General features: G+C 45.4%; 2 protein-coding genes across 10 annotated transcripts in view; one reads left to right on the top strand and one right to left on the bottom strand.

Moving 5' to 3' along the window:
- STAG1 (STAG1 cohesin complex component) overlaps positions 1–2410 on the top strand; it is a 172735-nt gene extending 170325 nt beyond the window's left edge. For all 7 annotated transcript variants that reach the window (XM_040073903.2, XM_058421907.1, XM_040073908.2 and 4 more), the window contains 2 exons: positions 25–105; positions 188–2410. In XM_040073903.2, coding sequence (XP_039929837.1) covers positions 25–105; positions 188–211 — 105 coding nt within the window. In that variant the 3' untranslated portion in view covers positions 212–2410. The remainder of the gene's footprint in view (positions 1–24; positions 106–187) is intronic.
- Positions 569–26569, bottom strand: PCCB (propionyl-CoA carboxylase subunit beta). 3 transcript variants are annotated; one of them, XM_058421910.1, is made up of 16 exons: positions 26392–26569; positions 24642–24761; positions 22295–22363; positions 21164–21220; positions 19033–19146; positions 17517–17627; positions 17099–17207; positions 16073–16193; positions 12531–12612; positions 10981–11099; positions 9604–9716; positions 7220–7320; positions 5979–6077; positions 5704–5797; positions 4938–5061; positions 569–4655 (listed from the first exon to the last, which is right to left on the bottom strand). In XM_058421910.1, exons 1-15 carry the CDS (start codon positions 26548–26550, stop codon positions 4940–4942), a joined length of 1590 nt encoding a protein of 529 aa, XP_058277893.1. In that variant the 5' UTR covers positions 26551–26569; the 3' UTR covers positions 569–4655; positions 4938–4939. The 3 variants fall into 3 exon arrangements, with proteins under 3 accessions (XP_058277893.1, XP_058277892.1, XP_058277891.1); XM_058421909.1 differs by having other exon boundaries at positions 569–2891; XM_058421908.1 differs by lacking the exon at positions 569–4655 and having other exon boundaries at positions 4791–5061.

The raw sequence follows: 26569 nt of genomic DNA, 5'->3' as shown, positions 1-26569 counted from the left end.
TGTTCCAACTCCCGTGTGTTGCAGCCGCCGTCGCGGAACCGGCGCGAGCGCGCGGAGCTGCGGCCGGACTTCTTCGACTCGGCAGCGATCATCGAGGACGATTCAGTAAGGCCTGGCTGCTTGTGCTTGCTTTGAGCTCCGCTCTCGTCCCGCCCCGCGTAACCGCTGTCTTTTCCCCCTTTTCCAGGGATTTGGCATGCCCATGTTCTGAAGTCCGGCGAAGACCTTTTACAAACTTGGAACTCTATTGTTTAGAGCTAGAGGCCTATATACTGTGATAGCTTGTATGAAAACCACATTTTTGATGTGATACGGTTTGATTTTTAACCAAATGATTGAGGTCAACCCCTTGGTGTAGTGACGGAGAGAAGAGGAGCTTCTTAATGACACACGGGAATGTTGGCCAATCCAGTCACCTCAGAAGGGCTGACCTAAAAAATCATTTGTATCCCTGTTCTTGACTGTCCTAATACGGATTTTTTTTTTTTCTGGATGAGGAGGAAGTTTTAAATTGTTAAGACAGCTGTCAAAATAAACACTGTTCTACATATGTTTTCTGAAAACAACATTGAGTGAAAACAGAACTTTTTAACTTTATTTTTCTGCTGTACAATTTAAAACAGTTTTAACATTTGCCTTTTTATGTTTTCAAAGCTAGCCATTTTTATTAAACCTATGCCTATCAGCCACTGACTAGCAAGGCTGCTGTAAGCAGGTCGTTCTGGCTACGGAAAAGTGTTTTGGAACACACTGGATTTGATTAACATTATGGTACGCTTATGTCCTCTCATAGGCATGGAGAAGAACACTCTCAGAGAAGAGGTTAGAATTCTAATGACGTGCATCTCTGCCAAAAAATTTCAGATTCTGATATGATAAACCCAGATTTTATACTCTTGAGAAGATTTATTTTTATTTATAATGGGACATAAAGTAAGAGATGTCCATGAAGCCACTTTTCCAACAGATGCTGTGTAACATTCATTTTATATAGCACATGGGGACACAAAAACAGTAAATTTTCTATTGGTACTTGCTCTGTGCATTTTTAGCAACTTATACCAGCAAATAAAGTATTCTCAGTAAAACACACAAACGGTTCTCAAGTAATCACTTTGCTGTTTTTACTACCTACTTCAAGCCTGCCAACACAAGGTACATAAACAGCAACTTTCCTATTAAAAAAAAACAGTTCAAGGGTGGGGGAAAGGATCACTTTAGCATACTAAAAGTAATTTTAACTGTACCATAAAACAGAGTCTACTTTCCATGCCGTAAATACCCTTTTCTGCTATTTTTGTAAATTAATTTTGCCAGTTAGAAGTACTGTATGTGCTGCATAGAAATTTGTGCTTAGATGGTGAAGTTCTTAAGCTTACAATGGAATACAGCTACATTTTCAGTGTTAACTGTGCATATTGAGAGTAATTCTTTGGGAAAAAAAAAAAGATTTTTCAAAAAAGCTAAAAAGTCAAAAAAAATTCCAAAAAACCCCCAAAACATTTTCAGCTAATTCATTGTACTAAGATATTTTTCAATGTCTTCAATAATTTGAAATTTCATTATGCTTCAATTTTATGACTCGATGTAGTAGCTGCTCCTTTACCCAGCCTGGCCTGGAGCAGCAGTGCTGGCCCTCCACAGCTCCAGATCTCCAACAATTGGCCCCAAAACCTTCATCTGCTGCACTCTGTAGCAGTTGAGCTACAAGGCAGACTGACCCACTTGGAGCACAGCAGTTTCAGAGGTGCTTTAGTTTTAGCAACTGCAGAGTAATCACGGAGCTTTTTTCTGTTTCGAGCTTACTGGACACCAGCCCAACCCCTCAGTGCCCAGCGTGGCAGAGAAAAAGCCCAAATTCACCTCACCCAGCTGAGCTTGGCTCTCACAACACGTGCACTTCTCAGACACGGTTGCCAAAAATGTTTGACCAGGTAATTCAGCCATTCCTTAGCGTGGGTTGGGGATGTATCGATCCCACAAAGTAGCTGGAATTTTATAAACCCTGTCACCTCCCTGTGTGCACCCCCACGGCCTGGGGGCAGGAATGGCTGCAGGACCTGTCCCAGGATCACTCTGTGAGCATGGTGGCACAACAGGTGCTGCCCAGTTTGAGTCAGAGTCTCAGACAAACCTTGTGCTTCACAGTCCTCTGTGTGGAAAACTGATTCCTAATTTAACATTGTAGAATACTGTATAACGAGACATTTATTATCATGGTACCTGCAATGGGTCTCCAGTTCAGTTTGCAGTCAATAGGTTTTTGTATTATGAGTGTCTCCTTGATTGGTTTTGCTAGTAATTCTGTAAATTGTACATTTACAATATGAGGTTTTTTTTTTTTTTTCCTTTTGTACAATTTAAAACTGATGCTTCACCTTTCATTTAATAAACTATTCAAAAATCATGAGTATGATGAGCACCCTCTTCACTATAGTTTTCTTTTAAGTGCTTGTTTGGACCATCACATTTTGTCATCCCATTTAGTAGTAGGAATTCAAGGAATTATTAAAGGCAAAACTGACAGGTAGCTTTCATGTAGTCCAGGCCTCACAACCAGACCTGCACCCCACTCCCTTACCCACTCAGCCTCAAGAGGGATGGAAACCCTCTCTGGGCTTCTTTCTCCCCTCCACCATTGTGTGCTTTGGTTGTGGGGGGCAGAGGGGTGGGTTAATGTGAGATTGCTGTAATCTGGGAATGTCCCACACCAAGTGCAAGTGCTGCACTGCTAAAACTTACAGTTTCTTGAACTGCCACAAGGTTGGAGAAGAATTTCTCTCTTCTGCTCTATATGTCTGAAGTGACCTGGAGTCTCTGGGAAGAAAGTGCCATGGGAAAGGCTTGAAAGCTCTACCAACCAGCTGGGCTAAATGAAGCTTCACACATTCCTGAAACAGAATGTCCATGTTACTCCCATGTCTCAGGGAGCAAGGTGCTATTTTTGTCCAACCCATGAATGATTTCATCTCTGTAGTGCTAGAGAAAACTGACTGCTTTACCTGGCCCACTTCCTAAGGACTAATCAGGAATCAGGAAGAGGAATAACATGCAGCAGCTGAGGCACAGGGATGATTCAAGGTCTCAACTACTCCCAAGACAGAGCCTGAAAGCTGTCTCCAAATGCTTGTAAGTTATGGCAACTCCTGCTGCACTGAGGAACACAGTTAAGTAACCTGCCTTGCTGCTAAGTTTAAGGGCTGCACATTGTTGAAGGGATTTGATTTTTGTACCTCTTCTTTTTTTTAGGTGACTGGACTGCAAGGAAATTCTCAGAAGCCTGATCAGAGCAGCTTTTGAGCCTGTTTCCAACATGTCCTGGTAGAGCAACTGCCTGTTTGGAAATGGAGAGGATTTAAAAGCCCAGTTCTTGTGCTGGCAAGGGATGGGAGACAGGATGGAGTCTGCAGCAATACTGAGGTTAGGAAACAACTAACAAAGCTAACTTTCCTCTTTATGACAATTAGGTTTCTCTTGCAGTGTCTCCTGACTCTGGACAGGCTGAAGGTGAGGAAGCTGTATATGTATCCCTTCAGCTATCACAGCTTCTGCCTCTAAACCAGCTGTTCCTCTGAAAAACCTTGGGCATTATAAACCCTTACAGTTTGCTCACAGTTAACTAAGAACTCCCACCATGGCCATGACCCAACACAGTAACATTTCCATTTCCCTTTTCCTGCTGAGGCACAGACATGGAGGGTATGCTGCTCCCCTCAATGTGGTGCAGCCAGGACAGCCAGCGTGTCTGCAACCTGAAGGTGCTGCCTCCCATGCATCCAAAAACCTGGGGAGCTGGGACTCCTACTTGAAGTGCCCCTTTGATCTTGTGCTTTTAGATGATGTTTAGGTGTTGCTTCTTCCTCCCCAGGTAGAGGCTCTAAGCTCCACAGCTCTACTCACTGCACTTTCCTGGGAAGAGAAGCTACCTGGGGCACGGACATCCTGCGTCTCTCCTCCTTCAGGCTGGTGCTGGGGAGCGAGCAGCAGCAGCTGCAGTGCAGGTAGGGAGGCTCTGTCTCACAATAATGAGTTACTCAGGGCAGCCAGGCTACCACAGCCCCTCCCTGGCAGCTGGTGCAGCAGCACTAACTGTGCCAGTGGCTGTTCCTCACTGCCTTGGGGCTGCAGGGAAGTTGCAGCTTCTACTGAGCAGGTGAGCACAGGCCCAGGGCTGATCAGAGCAACTGATCACCACCTCCTGCAGTGGTTCCTGGTGAGGCTGGCAGACAATCCCAGAGAAAGGAGGCTGGGAGGGGCCTCTGGAGATCTCTCTTCCAGCTTCTGCTGAGGGAGGAGGCTTTGCACGTCCCACCAAAACTACCCTTTTTGACTGCTGTCCTTAAGAGGGGGCTGGCTGTGCCTCCCCTGTGCCACCCACGTCTCCTGGGGCTCTGCACCCCAGTTGCTGCAGCCAGCAGGGAAAAGCTGCCACCGGCCACACTACCAGAGGAACAGAACAACTGAGTCCAGAATCAGCAGGGCCTGTGCTCCAGGCACTGGAATCCAAGCTCAGGATTTTGCTCCCAGAGTCAGCGGTGCAGAAAGTGGAGAGAGACTCCAAGGTCTGTGACTGGTGGAATACCCTTGAACTCCACAGGGGTCCAACTTCCCAGCAGTGGGAGGTGGCTCAGCCCTGCCTGAGCCACCTCCAGGGCCTATGGAATGAGAGAGCCAAGGGAATGTTTGACCTTGAGCAATTAGTAACTGCTCACCTGCAGCAGGAGGGCAGGTGTGTTGAGTATTAACCACCAAGAAAGGGTTTAGAGAGGTGAGCTGGTCAGAGCCCCAAATTAAATATATACTATGATTTATTAATTATTATTGGCAAAATCAAAATGAAAATAACTGTTTCTATTGCCAAACAGACCTCCATTAACCAGAGAGTTAACCAGAACTCATGTTCAGGATGTCTCCCAGCATGGGCAGCCCCTGCTCACCCTCACAGTGGGATGTTGGCATGTTTCTTCCAAGGGCTGGACTGGGATTTGCTGGCCAGCACGTCAAGGTCATGGCAGATGCGTGTGCGGGTGGTCGAAGGCTGGATGATGTCATCAACAAACCCTGAAACAGAATAAAACATGAAAATCCTCAACCTGACCAACCATGAAGGGTTTGCCTCTCAGCCTCCTGTATCTAGGCAAACCCATAAGCTAGCAAAATCAAAACAATGGTTGGAATAAATAAGTTCACAAGTTATAAATTAACTAACTTTAAAATAGCCTAAGAAGGAAACATTCCTGAGTCAATTTTTAAATTTTGAATATAGCTTGCCTCTTAGAGCACAGTTACTGCTCCAAATGTGGAAGTAAAAACAGTGGAAAAACCTGCTCCTGAGAGTTCTGGAGAACATAGCTCAATTGGGTCCTACTCTTTCCTCAGGCCACTGCTTTGCATCTAGGGCTGTATAACAGTCTGTCAAAGCACCCGTGCTATAAAGGAGAAGGCTGAATTTTGAGACACTTTCTACTACCTACACAATTGAAGATGCACTTTACAGAGCAGCCCCCACTTTTTACCAGGCTCTTTGCAGCTGAAGATGTGTCTTGTGTCCAGATGTTGTGGTTGGGCATCACCTTTCTAACTCAGATACAAGTATCTTACCTAAATAACTTACTGGTTAGCAAAGGGTTTACCCTCAATAGCACAACTTTATCTCCATGCAATGGCAAACCAAATGGGACATAGCGTGGGAGACAACCATACCTCTCATGGCAGCAGGGAAGGGGTTTGCAAACTTATCCACATACTCCTCCTCCGCATCCGCCTCCTTTCCTCTGAAGATGATCTGCACAGCCCCCTGGGAGCAGAAGGGCTCGGGTCAGTGACAGTCCTTCTGCCCACCTCACAGCCGTGTCCTCCAGGTGAGGGCACGGGAGCACCCCCGTGCCTGCAGCCCCAGGACAGCCCACGGTGCTGGCACAGCACTGGTGCTGCTGGCAGGGCACAGCTGCACCACAGGGACAAGGGCCTGGCCTCACCTTGGCTCCCATCACGGCCACCTCGGCCGTGGGCCAGGCGTAATTTGCGTCCCCTCGTAAGTGCTTGGAGCTCATCACATCGTAGGCACCCCCATAGGCCTGTAACACAAACCAGGTTATCCACTCCAGGAGCTACAGCCTGCGTTGCTCCTGCAGCTCTTCCCAGTCCAGAGACAAGCACCTGGGGCTGGATTTTACCTGAAGGAGAGCATGAGCATCTCCACTTTGTGGCAGCGATCTCCTAGGAATAGACACCGCTTCAACTAGAGCCCCAAGAGAGCAAGGAAGGGCGCTGCTGGTGGTAACCAAGCCCATTCTGCAAGGCAGGCAGGGACAGGTCAGTGGGGATCCAGACCAGCAGGCCTCGACCTGCACCTTGCACATGCACACCAACTGACCAGAGTGCGCTTCTGGAATTTCCTGGCCAGGGCATGCAGCACTCAGGCTCTGCAGTGCTCTGCTCTGGAACTGGAAATGCTCCAGACAGCAGTGATGAACAGATACTGCAAGGCTGCAGAGCAAACTGCAGTGCAGTCCCTGTCAGGGCAGTACTGAACTCTGCAGCAAGGCTGCAGGATTGACAAGGTCTGCATGGAAATACTCGGAACAATCAGAGAAGACAAAGGAATGGGAAGTTCTTTTTGATTTTTGCCATGATAAGCCAAAAGCATATCAGAAAAATGTGCAGGAGGGGCAGAGCAGCAAGGAGGAAGCTAAGGCTGTAAGGTGCCAGCCCCAGAGCTTATGGCTGTAGGGTGTCAGGTACCTTACGGACAAAGGAAGATGAGGTAGAGCGCAGCGGAAGTCTGGGGAGGAAAAGAAGCCACGTGAGTGTTCAGCCTGTAGACAGCAGAAGACAGATGCAGCCAGTGCTGGGTTTGCAGAGGGAGGCTCAGGAGGCAAGATGGGAGAAAGCAGAATTGCTGCAAACAGGTGGCATGTCCTCAGTGAGACAGGCTGGGTGACATGGGACAAGTACTTGAGTGAAGGCACTCCACAGAGAAAGCAGGGAGCAGAAACTGCAAGTTACAGAGGGCTGCAGAGACAAAAGGAAGGAAGGAACTGAGGTAGTGGTCTGGGAATAGAAGTGGCCTCTTGTAATGTTATACAAGGAAGTGAACCAAATGGGCAAAAAGGGATGCGACAGTGATAGAAAGCACCACTGGGACAGGCAGACAAAGCTTGGTTTAACTAAAATTGCCACTAGTGGAAAGAGGAACTCCATGGAATTGCCAGCTTACCTTTCTGGTGATGACAGTGATCTTAGGCACAGTTGCCTCTGCGAAGGCAAACAGCAGCTTGGCACCATGACGTATAATCCCACCGTACTCCTGAGCCGTGCCTGCAAAGGACAAGGAATTGCCTCACTCCAGGGAATTCACACAACCCCACTGTCCGTCACCGGCAGCAAACCTGACCACCACCACAGCCATGTTAGCACCCTGGAGAAGATCATGCCAGGCACTGTTCTCTGCAAGATACTGAGCAACTCAAAATTCAGAGTGGCAGCTGTTTGTATGGAAGGTCACAGAAAAAAAGCTCAGCAGATAGGACCCTCCTAGGAATAAACTACAGTTAGAGCATTTTTCAGACTCCAGATGTGACCAGCAGTAGGAAACAGCCTAGAGTCACTTCTCCAGAAACCTCATCTTCCAAGCCCCGTCTCTTCTAGAACACACAGAAAGCAGCTTGGCTCCTCTGCCATACTGAGGACCTACCCTAGCTGTCCTTCAAGGCAGCCCAGGATGATGGACCTTAAAAGACAGAGCATGAATTCCACAGCAGGTGCTTCTGGAGAATGATCATAGGCAGCAAACAGGAATGCAAATCATCCATGTGACAGGATGCTCAACACCCTTCTGTCCCAAAAACAAGCTCACCTGATTGGACTTGGAATCAGCAATCCCCTGTAATTTATTTTTAGGACTGTGAATTTCAGTCCACTGGATATAACTCCACAATTAATTTTCTAGTTTATTTACCTTCTGACCTGAGCTTTTAGCACATGAGATGATCCCAAAATACTCTAAGAGGGTTTTCTATGGATTTTTTAAAAATGTAAGTAAAAATTCTTTTGTGAGATTGAAGAACTTACTTGGTAGTGTATTTGATGCTTAACATTACTGTTTTCCCTCAGGTGTAAGTTGAGTGTCTGAAAATTTCTGCCTCCATTTACAAATGTCTGCTCTCAGCTGGAATTTCACTTCTGGTTCTTGCCCTTCCCTGCAGCCAGTGGGACCTGCCAAGCCCACAGACCCTTCCTGTAGCAAGAATCAGAACAGCCAGGGGAGTTCATCCCCAAGGGGCAGCCTGTGCTCAGCTGGGACACCCAGCCCAGGCCCAGGAGCTGGGGAGCACTCCCAGACCCCGCTTCCAGTCACAGCCTGTTTCTAATCCACACCCAGAACAGAGCAGCCAGTCACTTAATGTTTCCAGTGTAAGATCATTCAAGTATTTGAAGTATTTACACTGCCACCCATGACCAATTAACATAACTCTTTTCTGGCCACAGATTCAGTCCCAGCCTTGTTCTAAATATGTATTTTTATCCAGTTACAGGTTATGAACACTTTAAATGTCATCTCTGTGCACACCTTTGAAAACGGGGCTACTCAAGTGTTTGGGTCACTGCTGTGAGAGGTTTTGTACACTGCTGTGAGCCAGTGTGACAGGTGCTTTCTCCTTTTGTACTGAACAGGGAGGTGGAATGAGGAAGCCACCCTCAGAATTTGTTACTTCATCTGCAATTTCTAATGCTAATGGGCTAATCTTGCCAAATTCCTTAGAACAACAGGTTTTGGATCATAATCAAACCTCAGGTCTCATCTCTTCAGGTTCGTATTTTTATTTTGCTCCATTTATCTGCTTTCAAACCAACATTCTATTGTGCAACATCAAGTCAGTACTTCGAATTAGCTATATGGAAATAGTTCTTGGATTCTGAGCAACTGCTCAAATCTGGATTGCTGGAGTGTCCACTTACACCAAGTGACTGCCTAATCCGTATCAGAAGAGGAGGCTGAGCCTACACTGGGGAGAAAGGAGAGGAACTCCTGGTTAAAAAGTGCCAACTCCATCATGTTAAAGCAGGCATTGGAATGCTGAATAGTCACATTCTGATGCTTTGAGAACTGCAGAGGCCTCAAGGTAAACCATGGTTTATACAACAGTATTAACATAGGTTTTGATTGTACAACATTTATAGTCCTCTCTCAAGCTGTTTTGTAATGGGTCATTTTAATATAACCTGCTCAGAGAGCCTGTGCTGAAAGCAGGCTCATCACAGCCCTTTCCTCACTGATGTACCTCTAAACACAGGCATTTTCCACTGGGAAGTGGCTTGGAGCATCGAAGAGACATGGAGGGGGCCGTGTGAAACCAAACCAATGCCGATGAAAACACGCTTTTCCTCCCAGAGCTTCACCCTGTCCCCCCAGAGAGGCTGGAAAGGGTAATCTGAGGCATCTTGGGGGCTTCCAGTGCATGGTAGGGGGTGGCTCAGACCTTGTTCTGGTGGCCCCCTGCACCCCCAGCCCCACAGTGGCTGTCACCAATGGCTTGCAGGAATGGGTTTTTAACACCAACACCACCATGCACCACACTGAACTCTCAGGGAAAGGCATACCTGGCAGAAACCCAGGGACATCCACAAACGTGATCAGGGGGATGTTGAAGGCATCGCAGAACCGAACAAAGCGGGCTCCTTTCACAGAAGAATTGATGTCTAAGCACCCTGAGGTAAAGAACACAGAAAAAGGTGTTAGCAACTCCAGGGATCTGCAGCAATTCAAGGCAACTCAAAATCACACTATTTTAGCTGTACTGCCTTCCTAAAACAAAGGAAAAGCTTATCTGTAGATCATGTGGAGATTATCTGCCATGAAGCTTTCCTGGTTTAGAACTAAAATCACAGAACAAGCTACACTCAAAGGCTCATTTCATTTTTCTGACTCCTGGGTGCAGACTTTCTATCCCAAAACATAACAGTTTAATATATATATGTAATTTAAAATATTTTTTCTGTAATTTTCTCTTCATTGGTATTTTTCACCATCAGTCATATTGAAAGGTTACAGAGTTCTCCATTAAAAAACCCTAAACATTAAACGATCCAATAATATTTTGAGAAAGATCAGCATTTTTGGTGGACAGACTGCAAAGTGTTTCTGTTCTGTTTCAGTGCCTTTTAAAATTATATTATGCACAACTATATTAAAACCAAACACATATTGTATCAAGCCTCTGTATGAAACATTAAAAAGAACTGTTGAAATTTAAAATACTAAATGAAAATTAAATTTATATTAAAACCTTCTATCTAGTATCTTGATGGTCATATTTTGTAGCGATGAAACGAATGAAACACCATACTGGGTCATCTGAATTTCCCAAACAAGTAAGATACAAGAATTAAAAACAAGGAGTAAACCAGAAAGTTCTTACTGGGGAAGGTCACTTCAGAAATTACTGAGTTAAGGAGAGAAAACAAAAACCCTGGACATCCATGTTGTACCTTCAGATCCAAACCATGTGAGGTCAAGAGCTCCACACTTGTGTGTCTGAAGGCTTTGCACTGTTCAGCTACAGTGAGGTAACAAAGTCCCCTCACCCTACAGCCAAGTTCTAGGGATTTTACTGCCATGGAAGGAAGTGTGCAGTTTCCATGCTATGATTAACCCAGTTACTTGCAGGCTGCTGCCAAATGAGTGGTGCCCCTCTGCCCTCCCACGACCCACCCCGTGTGCTCCTCTTGGGCTGGATGCAGCACTGATTTAATTACCTGGGGGAAAGATCGCCTTGATGAGCCACTAAAGAAATGGTTTGCAGTTCATTTCACAGCTCACAGCTACACTACAGTGAGGTTCGAGACAAAGCAAGTCATGGAAAAACACAGAATGAGTGGAGGAGCACACAGCACAACAGCTCTGACCTTACACAGCATGCAGAGAAAGAGACAGAGGCAAGGCACTGTTAAGAGTCTCACACTGGACTCCAACCTGAGGCTACTTTGGGCTGGTTGCCCACGATCCCAACGGTCCTTCCGTTCATCCTGGCAAATCCAACCACAATGTTCCTGGCGTAGGTCGGCATGATCTCGAAGAATTCCCTCTCATCCACAATCTGCACAGGGGAGAGGCAGGCAGAGGTGCATAAATAAGCAGGCAAACACAAACTCAGTTACCTTAGCATTGCAACTTTTTAAACAGCTCAGGACTTGGAGAATTTTGAAGGAAAGAAAGGGAGGGAAACCTTTTGGTCTTTGCAGTCTTCATTGCAAGAATTAACTAGTCCTACAAAACTTACCAAAACTGTCAGTTAAGCGTTCCACCAGGGAACACCTTTATAACTGAAGGGAGCCTTTCTTCCTGACTTAGAACAAAATGCAAATCACATGTTAAGAACTTATTTCTTACATCTTGATTAGCAGCAGACTTACAGACCGATTTCCAGTGACAAAACAATACTTCCTGGAGCTCAGAAGCTCTCCGTGACACGTTTGATGTAGACTCTCTTGGCAAGCTCGGAGCTCTCTCTCTGCTGCCCCAGGGTCAGTGCAGGGAATGCAGTGCCCAGCCAGCATCCACACGGAACCACACACCCGTGTGGCTGCACTTCCCTCGGCCTGGAGCTCAGCGTGCCCTGCCTAGGGACAGCCCTGTGCACGAGGCACGATCACAACTCGGTTCCAGGAGATCAGAATTATCCATGGAGCAGTAGCGACACCTACACATGGCTGCCTGGCCTTCCAGCAGGATTCCTGGGTTCCATCTGTTTATGGCAGCTGTTCCCATACACGCTGCAGTGTGCCAGTCATTCCATTAGCCTCAGTCTTAAACAAGTTGTGCAAAATGCAAGCACTATAGAAGTGCTGTTATTTCTTTCCTTAATATGTTCCAAAATCTGTGGGAGGGCTTGGCCGTTTTCTCCTAATTCACCTAATGATTTTTATTACATGCCACCTTTTAAATTTCATTACACATAGTGCTGAAATTCACAGTGGAAGAATTCAAGGATTAAAAATACCCTGAGCTTGCTTTCTCCACTAAAATGAGTCTAAATGCTGGCAGTTGCAAACTTTGTAATTTCAAAAAAATAAACATATATTTTCTTGTACTGTGCACGCACATAACTGTCTTTTACCGTAAATAGGGAAGGGTAAAAATCTCTGCATTCTGGATACTTTATTACTTTTATAAAGAAGTGCTGGAATCCAAGAGAGAAGCGTCATGGTGCAGGTAGGGGCCAAGCAACAGAACTCGTGGGGGGTTCTGACCGCAGAAAGAACTGAATTGCAGCATCTTTCATCTGTAGAGTTTTGTATACAGCATAAGGTATATCCTGGAAACAAATCTTGGGATTCTGCTAAAATCTTTTTTCCCCTGCAGTTTTTGTTGCCCATTCACAGCTACTACGCAGGTGGAAATAGTCACTTATAAAGACTGAAATAAATAACAGTATGTATATCTTCAGTGCCAGTCTAGTGGTTTCTGTCAATTATTAAGACCCAGAATGTAACAGATGCATCTTTAATCTGGACACTGTCAGACTTACGGAGTGTATGATATCCAGCATATCATAGGCTTTGGTTGACTCACTTGGGACAATGGTGTCCAGCTCTGGAACCAGACGGTCACTGTGGAGAGCAAGTAAGTGTGAGCAACAACATTTAAAGACCAAATGAATACCAAAAACTTGGGTAAACATTTCCACCTCTCAGAAACTCTGGAAACCTCCTCAAATATGAGGGAAAGAACCGGTTCTCTTCATCCCGGGCAGCCTGAGCATCCTCCTCCTGAAGGAAACGCCTCTTCCACAGGCACCTGTGCTTGGGAAGCGCGGAGCAGCAGGGCCCGGCGGGGCTGCAGGGGGCACTGCCGGCTCGGAGGACACACGGCTGTGGGTACACGGCCGGGAGGCTGCCGGACTGCTGCGGACACGGGGGCTGGTGGCAGGACTGCTCAGCAGGTCAGCAGAGCCCGGGCCCTACAGCTGGCCGGGCACAGCCCTTCTCCCGAGGCTCCCTGTCACACACCAGGATCTCAGGAACTGCACACTCACCCTGCTCTGCCCACGCTGCCACCCGGGGCTTTGAACACACTGAGCTGCAGGAAACCTTGCCATGCTCATTTCTCTATCCCCAAACAAGCAGAGAGTGGGGAAAACATATTCACACTGTGTCTTCCCTTCACTGGCCGTGTTTAAAGACTCTCCTGTTTCTCCACTTACAGTGACACATTTTCACGTGGAGTTCTCCTGTAACAGAGACCCTGCCCTGCCATCAGCAGTGACAGGATCAGTTGCCCAGCTTTGATCACATTACCCTCATTAGGGACCCACTCACCAGTGGCACCCACTGGGTCTGAGGATTCAGTGCAGGGGTGTCAATTTCTATGAATCACCACTGAGAAGGTTTCAGGGAGTACTATATTTGTGCTATTCCAGAAAAATACTGATCTCTGTTTGTTACAAATGGTGTTTCTATGGAGTTCTTACTGAATTAACATTTTAACAGTGCCACGATTTAGTACATTTTGAATAAGACAACACAAGGCTCTAGACACACAACTTAAAACTGAAGAAAGTGATGTGCAGTTTGACAAAATCAGACAAAAGTTAAAAGTGCAGCCCCATGGCTGTCTGCTCCCTCAGACACACATGAGGGATGAGGGAGGCACAGCCCCTTGCAGGGAAGGGAAGAGACACAGCTATTTATAGAACAAAGCTGACAGCAACACTCCAACTGCTTTTTCCATACGAATACAAATATTGCATACAAACACTTCCATAAAATGATATAATGGAGCCTTAATCTGAAGAAGTTAAACTTGTTTTAACATACTAAACCCCAAGATGAAAACAATTCTAAACTTTCTTGTCTGTAAAGTAGACACATGTGCTTCGAGCTCTGCCCTGTGATCTGTGCTACCCCAAAGGAGAGAAGTGGAAAAATGAAATTATTGCTCCCATAAATTCACAGCGCTGAAGGAAATTTTAACAGCATTAAAACAGCCATCAGCAAAATGAAGACATTGTCCAGGATACTATGTTTGAAAATCTCCTTCAAACGTCTGTACAGACACAGGACATCTGGAGCTTGCTGCTGCACTCACTGGGCTTCAGAGGTGTTTCTTACAGATGCCACTCAGTGGGACAGAACTGCTGCTCATTGCTAAAGCCTGTGACAACTGGAGACACCCTCACCAGATGGACACTGGCTTTCATTCAATGCAGAAGTGAAACTGCCCTTGCTTACCAGGAGTGGGCACTAACCTCCTCCAGAAGTTTGTAGAGATGGAGAGAGGTAAAATCCCACCATGCCACACAGCAAATGCAGTGCATCAGACACCTCCCAACGCTTCAGCAGCCAAGGCTGGCTTTTTCAACACCAAAAAGAACTTGCCTAACTAGAGGGAAAAACAAACCAACCAACCAACCCCCAACAGCCCCAGAAAGCACAAATAGGTTGCATTTGATTTACATCATTTGTGGCTTTTTTTTTTTTTTTTGTGTGAAAACAATGCAATAAGAAAGCAATTACTCCAGAGGAATGGACTGGGACTGGAGCAGATATAAGGATCAAACACATCAATCCTAAGCAAAAGGAATCTATTAAGATGTCAGTATGTCCAGACGAAATAATACCAATCTGTGCATTAGGACCATAAATGGGAGAACTATTGGAGATGCTACTATAAAACCAGACAAATTTAACAAATAGATCTGCCTTCACATGCATAAAGGCTACTAAATTGAAATTCTTACTACAAATTGCGTTTATTATATTTCATGCCTTGTAAAAGATTAGTTCTTTTTTCTTAAGGGAGACAAATCTCTTATATTTTAGAAGCTACAACCTAACTGACAGCTTCTCACAAATAAACTGCCTGTTATAAAGTACATTGATTTTAAAAATAGACCGTTGCTTCTATAGTGAAATTAAAATACCCAAATCAAGTCAGTAGAGAGCAATTGTCCCAGTAGAACTTGTTGAATGTTTATAAAGATCATGATAACCTCAAAGATAATCCCTCAACTCAGCAAATAATACAAGAGATTTGCTTTGGTTTTGTCACTATCAGGCCAGAGCAGTCAAGAACAGAACCAGACCGGCACAGTTTAACGAACTCCTAAAGATCAACACCTACCTCAGAAAAATTTAGGACTAGTAATTAATTGATCTGTCTGGCCATTCTCTAAAAGAAAATGGCAAATTTATTTTTTAAGAAAGTCAAACATGTATCTCAGAGGCCAGCACAGTGATTTGTAAAATCAATCCAAAAGCACCTCTCCAAACAAACTGTTACATAGACACTGAAAAGCACAGTGAGGGATGAAGAAAATAACCTTTCAGACTCACATGTTAAAATCCTCACACATTAAGAGCCCCAAGATACATCACACACATGTGAGGAGCTGAAAGGAACATATTCGGGCACCACTCCCATGCAGGAGAGTGCAACAGCCTCTTGAGGGGTCCCTAGGGAAAGGGCTGAATTTTGAGTGCAGCTGGAGCTTGGGTCAAAATGCTTTTACCCCACTGACATTCTCTGCCTTCCAGTCCTAGCAAGGCTCTCTGCTCAGTGTCCCATGCTGTCTCTCTGGCTGTCTCTCAGCTCCTGGAAAAATTCCCTGATAAAAGTCCAGACAGATGCCATTTTTCCCCTCTTGAAATGGCTCAAGTCCTTTCTGTATTATGTTGCCAACTCCACAATGAGCCTGAGACAAGTACATAACACACAGACCTTTCTGTCTCCTTGTTGCCTGCCCACCTCTAACCCTTACGAGCAGAACTCACCTAACAGACACAGTGACAGAAGAGGGCAAGTTCTCCCCACTGCCACTCACTGTGCTATTTCCTACCTCCCTCCCCAGTTCCAAGGGACTGGGCAGCACACCTGGACAGAGACTGCTTTCCCCCACATTCTGCACACAGCCTGCACAGCAGCCCTTTCAGAAAACAGAATTAAACCTAACAGTGAACACACACGTGTTGGAACACTTCCCACATTCACAGAATGCAGCATGATCTTTAAGCCAGAGAAGCCATGAAATGCAGTGCTCAGAGAGCTCCCAGCTCAGCCAGGCTCCCTTACCTGGGATCATGGCACTCGCAGACTGGAGCTGGATCCCGGTTGCTCAGGGGTAAATAATTAAAGAACTCTCGGAGGTTCAGCAGGGCATCGATGTCATTCTCAAAGGCTCTGTGTGCAACTCCTGCACAGACACAGTAAAGCAGGTATGGAAATCCTTGTGCAAGCTTTCCTTGCCAAATATATACCAATAAAGATAGAAACAAGCAACAGCAAGACTCTTTAAACTTGAGCTATTAACAATGAGGAGTTTAAAGCCACCAAATCTGACCAGTTAAAAATATCTCGAAAACATGCGCTGTATCACACTTCCTCCAGAACAGGTCTGATTGCTGACCTCATAGTTAAAATAATGTGAAGTGGTTTATCAGCTGGCACAGCCCTAGCTGGACTCCAGCCTCCTGGAACTCTGTTACTGTGCTGCACCTAAGTGTTGGACTACAAGTGCTTTTTATAAAAGGGCTGGATCTGGGCAGCATCTGTGTGTGTGGTTTTGGTTCATCATCAGCTCACACAGAATTTGAGATCCCACAATCATTTGAGTTTTGAGAAGATTCATGACTCACAGACGTTTTTGCAGAGGGGAAAAATGGGGAGAAGTGCTTCAGCTCACACTACCACTTGGTTTATAGTTTATAGTTAAGTATCGTTCAATCACATTAGTGAACAAACAAGGGACTGTTGAGAATGTTTCAACCCATGCAAATGTCTGGACAAGAAACAAAAAAAACCCCACCCCAGGCTGACTTTGCTAAGCCCTGCTCCGTGACAGTCTTCCCACTTCTAGCTTCTTTTGTGGGTTTGCTACTTTCTCCTCCAAATCCCTGAAGTCTCCCACATTCCTACTCTTCCTCCTTTGTGTTCTGTTGCTAAACAGAAGCTGCAGGAGAGCATATGCAGTCAGAACCTGTGATTAGGCAGAACTTTGTCCCTTAGACTCATCTGCACTGGCCAACGGGCTGTTTAGCCAGAATACCCTTATTTATTTTGAGCACAATTAGCACATTTAGTAAAGCCCCCGACTCTCACCAGACACTGTAGTGTGTGTCTTTGCACCCCCGAGCTGCTCCTGGGTGACATCTTCATTGGTGACAGACTTCACCACATCAGGCCCAGTGATGAACAGGTAGGATGTGTCCTGGGGGAAGGGGAAAAGCAGAAACAGTGAATGCCAGAGCCAAGCTGCAAGAACACCTAAGGATCAGCCACAGCCTCTAGAGACTTCCCCCAAAATAAGAACAGAGGGACAAATTTCTTAAAAAGGCTGCCTTGCATTAAAAATCCACTGAAAATGTAATTGCCCACAAGTTATTTGGGAAAGTTTCTCTCAACTTTTCATGCAAAATAAAAATCCAAAGCAGGAGATCATCTCAGAAAATACCCATCTGCACGTGGTCATTTAGTGTGTGATCAGTGTCACGGGCAGCAGCTCAGGACACACCCTTACCTTCACCATGAATGTGAAATCAGTTAAGGCAGGAGAATACACAGCTCCACCAGCACAAGGGCCCATGATGAGGGAGATTTGGGGAACGACACCAGAACACAAAACATTTCTCTGAAATAGGAAAAAATATCTGGTTTTACCAAAGAAGTGTGGCTTCCCTTCTCCTCTTGATGCAAATTGAACAAAAGTGAGTTTGTTATTTGTTTTTCTCCTTTCTGTTCCTGTACCATTGGTTCCCTATACCGTGTAATGACTGCAAAGGAGATAACACAAGCCACCCCAACAGATGCTGCGGGGGCAAAAACTGAACCAAGCCTGGAGTGGGAAGGAGTGGATGGCCCTGACATTTAAATGTGTAGGTGCACAGGTAGGTACAGGTGTTCAGAGGCAGAAGTAAGTTTACTGACCAACTGAGGGAGAGATTCTTTCAAAATCAGGTTTCTGCATTGGCTTTAGTTTTACACAAAGGTGAATGGCTGCCATCCAACATGGATGGTGTGTTGTCAAAGTACCCACTTACACTGCTTGTTGCTCAACTGGGTCACGACTTCTGTAACTGCTCCTCCCAGACTGCACCACCCCAAGACCTGTCAGCATCTGACTGACCTGACATCCCACCTGCTCTCCTACTGAAAGGACAGTGTTCTGTGCACACAATTTGATGCAAGTATTTTAGCAGGCATACAAAAGAATGTCATTTCTGTGAAAAAATAAGCAGCAGCGCGCCTAGGGGAAAATTCTTGCATTAACCACAAAAATCCTCCAGGAACATAAACTTTCACCAGTGCCATCAACAGTGGACATCCCCAATCAGTAAGGTTAACACTGACCTGCACACTTTGAATGGAAACCTCTCTGGCTTGCATGCCACCTTTGGCCACTCCCCCAAAACTCTATTTTATTTTCCCCCCTAACCACATCTTGACAGAACAGGCACTTCACTGCTTCTGATCTGAGCTTTTCAGGTTTCCTCTCTGTGCACAGTGCTTAATTTACTTTAAGACCCTCTTTCTCCAGTCGAAATCCTTCACCTTTTACAAACCCTATTGAAAGTAACTGCTGTGTGCAATTGATAACATATCTGTATTTCAGAAAAGACACAGGGAAGCTGATAGTGCATCACAACCAAAAAAAACCCACTGAACTATGGTGTACACACCTGTCCCAAACTGATAAATGCTCAGAGAAATTACATCTCAATACAGACAATTGAAAATTGGTGTAATCCAAGAAGTTAAGTAGTTGCTTGGAGTTTTCTTCCAATTAAGCAAATTGCCTGTTCTTTCATTCTCACTAAACATTGGATCACAGAGCTTTACAGAGCTCAGCATCACCCTTGTTTAAGACATGGGTACATTTGCCCAAAGCCAAAGAAACAACCAAGGTCTGAGTTTCACAGTTTTATCCATTGGCTGAAACAGAACAATAATTTAACATTTACTTACAAATACCCACTTGCATGTTTTGCCCACCTTTGTAGATGCCAAGCTCCCTGTCCATCCAGCAGCCTACTCACCAAAAATATGTCTGCATAGCCTGCCAAGGACTCCACTCCCTCCTGGATACGGGCTCCTCCAGAGTCATTCAGCCCAATCACAGGTGCTCCAACCATGACAGCTTGATCCATGATCTAGTGATGAACACAAACTCCTCAGTATTGACCCAGCTAAGCTAAACCCAAATAAATATCTCCCCAGCTGTGCATCTCCACACCCAGCAGTGGCTTTGGAAAATGCAGTGTGAGTGACACAGTCACAGGAGAGGGACAATTTCTGCCTATTCATGAGGGGCCTCAATTGCACCTCAAACATCCCCTCAGATACGTCTCATCTACCCTTCAAAGTTTGTTGCAGTGGTGGCTGTGGAATCTCTCTAAGCTGTATATTCTAATGCTTGATTACCCTTCTCAGAACTTCTTTGGGAAGACTAAATTAAATCTTTTCTTCACAAATTTAAACATTCCATTTGTCTTGATACACAGCAAGGGAGACCAATTCTTGGCCTTTAGTTTCATGAACATTTCAGTACCTCAAATCTCACTTCAGTCTTCATATTCCTCTTCATGTTTCTAGGCTAAGCACCATCAATTCAGTCCCATATCCTGTTTTCTACAGCTCTGATTATTTTGGTTACTTGCCTCAAGATCATACACAATACTACAACAGAGCCTTAAGTAGGAGGACTGAATTCCTTACATTCCTTGCACAAAATATTCCTGATTACTGAATTCCAGTAAAATGTTTGCCATTTTCATAACACTACAGCATTGGTAAATTATGTTAAGATCTGTTTTAACATCAATATCTGCTTTAGCGCCTAAATAATTTTTGTAAAACATCCCCATTAATCCCCGTTTTGACTTTTCAAGATGCTTTTCCCTGCTCTTTCAATCATTGTCATAAAATTATTTCAGACAATCTTTAACTTGCTAAGTGATTCACAACTCCAGTCCTGTCTTTCAAAGTGCTTGTAGCATCAACCTTGAATTTTATATTGCCTAGAAACACAGAAACCACACTTGGTGCCACTCAAGTCAGTGGTATCTCAGGAGACCCAAAATTCCAGCCCGAACAGGAGCCAGTGGTAACTTCCTCTGTACAGTCCTAGAATTCACTGACACGTTCTGCTGTTTTCCAGGGACCTATATATCGACTTGCTTTCTCAAGGCTCTTCCAAGTCTTCCTAAAACACACATCAAAGACTCAGCCCCAAAGCAACTCATGTCCCCAGAGCCTTCCAGCTTTGGAGCCCACCAAGAACAGCACCACCCAAGAAGGACCCACATTTTTTCCAGTTCTGTGATCAGACCCTGCTGCTTTAGGAAGAGGAGATCAAAGAAATCCACTAGAAAGCATCCCATCATGCCAGTGCCATTCCATCCCTCCCCAGTACAGACACCACAAAGCTCCAGTGTGAAAGGGCAACTCAAGTCCTTCCCAATATCAAAACCCGGTAAAACCAAATAGTTGTTAGTAGTTAGCCCAAAGTCTTCACATTTTCTAGTTTTACACCCACACACTCCTGAAGAGCCCATGCCAAAGAGTAGTTATTTCCACAGCATAAAAGGCTTTGTGCACCAAATATCTTGTTTCTGATTCCATGGCAAGAAAATTCAGGAAGATTTCCCAGTTCACACAACTCAACACTCATGCATTCTTGCCTCCCCAGTCCTGGGATTCAAAAACTCTTCTAGCAAGACAAGCAGACAAACAGGAATAAATAGCCACAAGTGTCTGATAAGAGAAACTCCCAGGGTCAAGGTGACCTCCAAGTTGTAAAACTCTTTATCTTCAGGCTGCTTACTTGTTACATTTGCTTTTTTTTTTTTTTTTTTTTTAAATATTACACGATTTCACAGCACACTGTTAGAGGAAAAAGTTTCTCCAAATTCATTCCTCATTTCTCCAGAGGACATTGGCTGTTAATTTACATTTGTATTTGGCAAGTCTCTCATCCTTTGCAGTAAAGTAGAAGACGTAAATTACCTGGAAAAGCTCACTCACACTCAAGTTTCCAGAGGCACCCCTCTCAGGCATTGCACACACCAGAGCCCACTAAAGTCAGTCACCAGACATTTTCTCCATAGTCATTATCACAACAGTCTGAAAAAAAGATCCTGACAATTTTTTTCCCCTCTGCCATATTACCTTGCAGATCTTCTGGGCATGAGCTCCAGATAAACTGCCTCCAAATACAGTAAAATCCTGAAGGTAAAGCAAATTTTCAGATTAGGGAAAGAAAAATTTCAGTAAAATATTGTGAATTATTGCCAGTAAATAATATAATCCTTAGCACTCTACATTTGGTATGCTGCTTCAAAACAACTGACTCCCTCAGTGCAGCCTGCAGAGCATCCCAGCTCGATACAAGTCTCCTCTACAAGGAGGAAATACAAATCTGGGCACACATCACCACTCTAGACTCGGGAGTTATGTCCAAGAGTTTTGATTCTTCCCGGGTGCTGTAGGGACTATGTCAGCCAAACGGCTAAAGCAGAAGGATCTCTAACAGGCCCTGGGACTGATCCAGAAGAAAAAGAGGACATTGACACCTACTGGCACAAACAGAGCCCAGAGCCAGCTCCTGGGGAGTTTCTCCGCTGCACTCCCACCGAGTCTTACCCCAAAGAAGCCCCGAAACTGTGGGGGCAGAGAGAGCACTGCTATGACTAACAGTTGAACCAAGAAGGTTCAGCATCTCAAGAGGCAGCTCAATTAGGAGGGAAAAGGTCTTTAAATATAAAAAGGGAGGGGTGTATCATGAAAGGGCACTCTTAAATTCTACTAATACCAAAACTGTCCTACTTGTATTCTAAAATGAAGGTTTGTGTTTGGTTCCTCTCCACATGTTCAGGCCCATGTAACAGTGTCTCTCTCAGAAGGAGCACACACCCAAGACAAAAAAGGCAGAGTGTAGGCCTTACTGCAAGGTAACACAGCAACAGCTGCTTTGGCCATGACAGCAAATGGAACAAAGGCTACTTTGTGGCTCAGAACAGAGCAGCACTTACTAATGAGCTGAAAGAAAGCCTTTCTTTCACAGTGAGTGACCAAGATAACTCTCTACCTAAGATGTTTCCTCTGAAATACGTCTAATATAAAGATATATTTTAAATAAAAAGTATATTTTATCTATTTATACGCTATCACAAGCTTTTTTGCTTCTTCTTGTCTGAGGGAGCCCTGCTTCCTCCCACAGGTACATTGCTACATGGCCACACTGAACTATTGTGAATTTATTTCAAAGGGTAAGTTCACACTATTTAAAAACAATTTTACCTGACTGAAAACATAAGCCAGTCTCCCATTAATCCGTCCACGGCCAGTCACCACACTGTCACCAGGATACTGCATTAAAAACAGATAAATTAATTGAAAATAATAGATAGAAAAATCAAAGCAACAATGACGTCCACTGAAATTTCCACAATCTCCTACTAAGACAAAATAAAGACTGATTTCCTGGGAGGTCTCATCTTCCATGTTTGCAGTGGAGGCTCCACAAAGATTTTCCCCAGCCCTGAAAAGGAAAACTAGACGTAGTATCACATATTCATTATGTATTAAAGATCAGTGAACTCAGCAGTTTCCCTTCAAATGTGGCACAACTGGAGTTAAGGCAAATCATGCCTCCAGAGATAGGATGTACCTTTTATCAGGACTAGCTGACGTTTTTGAAAGAATGGACATGGTGCACAAACCTCTGAGGTGTTGATACAGGATAAAAAACAACCCTGGACAGGTCCAAAAATATAATTACAGTCACCTCAAATGCTTGAACTTGACCTGTCCCATTTTGCACCCTGTAAATAAGGGAAGAAAGAACTGGCCAAGGAAATGGAGCCTGTGAGTCTTAACATGTGCTTCATCTATATTGTATCACTTTCTAGAAAGGAAAATATATACAAGTCTTTCAAGACAACAGTAGGAAAGGAACTTTACTGGGCTGTCAGTAAAAAAGGGAAGTTCAGGCACTGAAGTGCCTTTTGCTGTTTGGTATTAAAAAAAAAAAAAAAAAAAAAAAAAAAAAAAAAAAAATGGAAAGAAAAAAGGGGAGTGTGTGGTGCAGAGCCCACTCTAAGGGCCATTTATGCCCAGGTGGCCTGTTGTCAGGAAGGTCACACATGTCTGGTGCCTTTTCTCAGGCTGCACACACAGCACTGCTCTCAGCCCCTGGCACACAGAACAGCAGCACACAGCTGCACTTCAGCCACTGCCACATGCACGTGACTCCCAAAAGCCTCAGGGGCCCATAGAGCGGCCTGGATGTGAGCACAAGTCCTACCCTACCCTCAGGAAGTTCCAGGGACCGAGAAATTCAATGCAAAACTAATACTCCAGCTCAGTGGCCACAGTTAGGTCATCTGTTGTGAAACTGTGCTCTGTAAACACAATCTGCAGCTCACTGAAGGGTGAATTCCGAAGCACAAGGAAAATAATTAACCCTCTTGTCACACTCAGGACTCTGCTGCTCCTCCTATTTTCAGAAACAGCAATTTGTTATCAACAGGGTGGGATGCAGCATGGAGTAACTCCATGAGAGGCAGTTATTTGAGTTTGCTGGGGAACAGAGTAAAAAAAAATAGAGGAAAAAAAAAGATTTCTCTGCTACTCCCTGAGAGGGGAGGAGACCTAACACAACATCCCTCACAGCACCAAGTGTCATCAGCCTCCTGTCTGACACAACAAACAAATCCTTCCCCTCTGCCGCTCCCAGCGCCCCTGCTGGAGCCCTGCTGTCCCCTCTCTCCTCCATGGGCTGCAATCCTACAACCCAATGAACTGGTTTAAGAGCTGCACAAACAGAAGTTGCAGTCAGTGTGTGCAGCACAGGGCACACAGAGCAGCTCCTCACCCTACACCACAACCCAGAGCAAACAGCCTTTGGCTACAGGAACATTCACAGTGAACAGACACATCAGCACCAGGCACTGACACCCCAGCAGCTCACTGGTCCCTTCTACCCAACCAACACAGAACACTGTTCCCAGGCAGCACAATATCAGGCATCAATGCAATGGGGAGAGACTTTGGGGAGCCATGGATTTTTCCTGTGTGTGCGGAACTCTCTGTACCATGTTGGTTTAGGATACATGGCCACATATCTAGAAAGTGCCTTAGCAAGCAGGGTGCAACTGGCTAACAGAGCAGTACAAATGCTGGGACTTCCAAACAACCACATCAGATTGTAAGGCCCTAAAGGATTTTATGACTGTAGTCTGGCAGGCATAAATATGGATCTGAGTTGTTTCATCCAACAACTCTGATCCTACCTGTAGGGAAGCAGAAGTATGTACCCTGATTTGTTCCTTGTATTTGATCTGATTGACAAAATTGCACCAACAAAGCTCTGCAGCCTCCTCTACTGTTTAAAATGCAAATCTAAGACAATTCCCATGAAGGTATATGAACCAACCTGGTGACCTTACTATGAAGTTTAGATAACAGAAAACTCTGTAAGCTGTTAAATGGAAACAGAGCAATTAGAGCAAATTTACAAAACAAAATTATACATACAAAGAAAACAAATTGTAGAAATCACATGTGAACAGAAGAACTCATTTTCAACCAGTGGGCTGGCGGCACAGCAGAGGATGCTGAAACAAGTTACAGGAAATAAAACTACCTTATTCTTACTAGAGTCCATCCCAAAGTCAGTACATCTGTGTTCCACAAACATGTCATATTCATCAAAACTGTCAGGGTCCAACAGCAGCAGAATTCGTTCCCTTGCTGTCAGCTTTCCCTGGAACAGAGAAAGCAACAATTAACAGAGCCATCAGGTGGTTCTGGCTGTTTGCTGACCCCCAGCAGACGCTGTTTAATCAAGCAAAACCTCACTTGATCCGCTACACTGGGTCGATTAAGCAACTGCAGGTCTCCAAAGCTGGAAATAGCCTGTGTAGTTATTATCCTCCTCAAAAACAAACATAACGCAAGCCAGACTCTGAAAAGAAAGCTGACTGTCGGAGCAGCACTACCACAGGAGAAAGGAAACAATCTCAGAGACTTTTCAACAGGATATAAATGCATCAAAGCTATTTTTGCCTACACATTTAAATGGTGCTACAAAGGCCTTTTTTCTGTTCTTAACCAGAGAACCCTTCCACAGCCAGACCAGCTCTCCCCAACAGCTCAGGGCTCAATTCACCACACTCAAATATTATTTGACTGCAGTAAATAAGAGGGAAGAAGAAGTGTGACAGTGTGCAGGTATCTTCTGACAAAATCCTTGCTATTCTTCTTGCTGGACACTGTTACAGGCAGAAGTAGGGTAAGGGCCAAGAACAGAATCAATTGACCAGATATACATGCCCCTTGCTCAGTGTTATGTAGGAAAAATGACTGCAAAGTTCTTTACATCTTAATCTACGCAACAAATCTGTTATTTCCAACCATGGTGAGCGTCTGTCTGCAAAGGGCAGGGCACCTGGGCTGTCTCCTTTAGGGGATGCTGTGACCCTGCATCAACACGACATTGTAACACAGCTCAGCTTCTACAAAACATCTGACTGGTAGGCCAAAAAGCTCATGAAAAGCAGCAAATGCAGGAAAGCTTAAGGTAAGCCATAGTCTTAGCTTATATAAAACATTAGCTGTCCGAGGCCCTAGACATGCAAAGTGCTTGTATATTGGTGTGTCAGTGTCCTGAATGCAGCTCAGCGAGACTGAACTCTCTTTAGGTACTGTAACTGGGAAGGGACACTGCTGACAGGCAGACTGATCACTGAGGGAGCCTTCAAGGGAATCGCCATTCCCACCTCCTTGATGCCACCGTGTTTCCACCAGGGCACCACACTGAAAAGGCATCCCAACAAGAAGCAATGAACAGAAAGAGGAAACCCCTTCTGTCACCCCCATCAGCACTGCCTGCATTCTGAACGACAGAGGCAGGAAACTAAATACCCACCTGTTGTCATCCCTCCCACCTGTCTTTGCCTTATTTCCACTCTTCTAACTCTTTGCTCTCATCTCGGAGATCAGCTTAAATTTGCAACAGCGTGAAGATGACGCTGTTGTTCAGAAGTGTTAAGCAACCTAGAACTGAGTTACTATGACCTTGACAGACAGAAGTTGCAACTTCTTGTCTACACTACCTCTCAAACACAGTACAGCCAACCTCGGTGACCCCTCCGAGGTAAAGGAATTAGTAAAGCCATTGTTCTTCTCTCTACCCAGAGTAACAGGCGATGCAGTTTTTAGCGCTGCTGGAGGAAAGCTTTCCGCAAAGGAGCATCTGCAGGTGCCAAGCGAAGCCGCGAGTCCCCAGGGCCGAGCGGAGCCCCGCAGCGCACGGCCTGCCCTCCCCAGCGAGCGTGCGCCCGGCGGCAGCGGGACGGGGCTTTGTCCCCGCCGGCCACCTGTGCTGGGCTCACCCGCTTGTGCTGGGCGTCGATGCGGGCCTGGCCGCCGCCGAGCAGCGCGGCGCGGCGCTTCTCCTCGATGCGCTGGGGCACGGGGGCCGGGCGCGCCCCCGAGGCGGCGCGGCCCCGGCACAGCCCCACCGCCCGCCGCAGCACCCGCACGGCCGCCATGTCCCGGCGCTGCGCCTGC

The sequence above is a fragment of the Hirundo rustica genome, chromosome 10 (assembly GCF_015227805.2).
Source record: "Hirundo rustica isolate bHirRus1 chromosome 10, bHirRus1.pri.v3, whole genome shotgun sequence".
Lineage (NCBI taxonomy): Eukaryota > Metazoa > Chordata > Aves > Passeriformes > Hirundinidae > Hirundo > Hirundo rustica.
The sequence above is the reverse complement of the archived record's forward strand: the minus strand, read 5'-3'. Positions and strand labels throughout refer to the sequence as shown.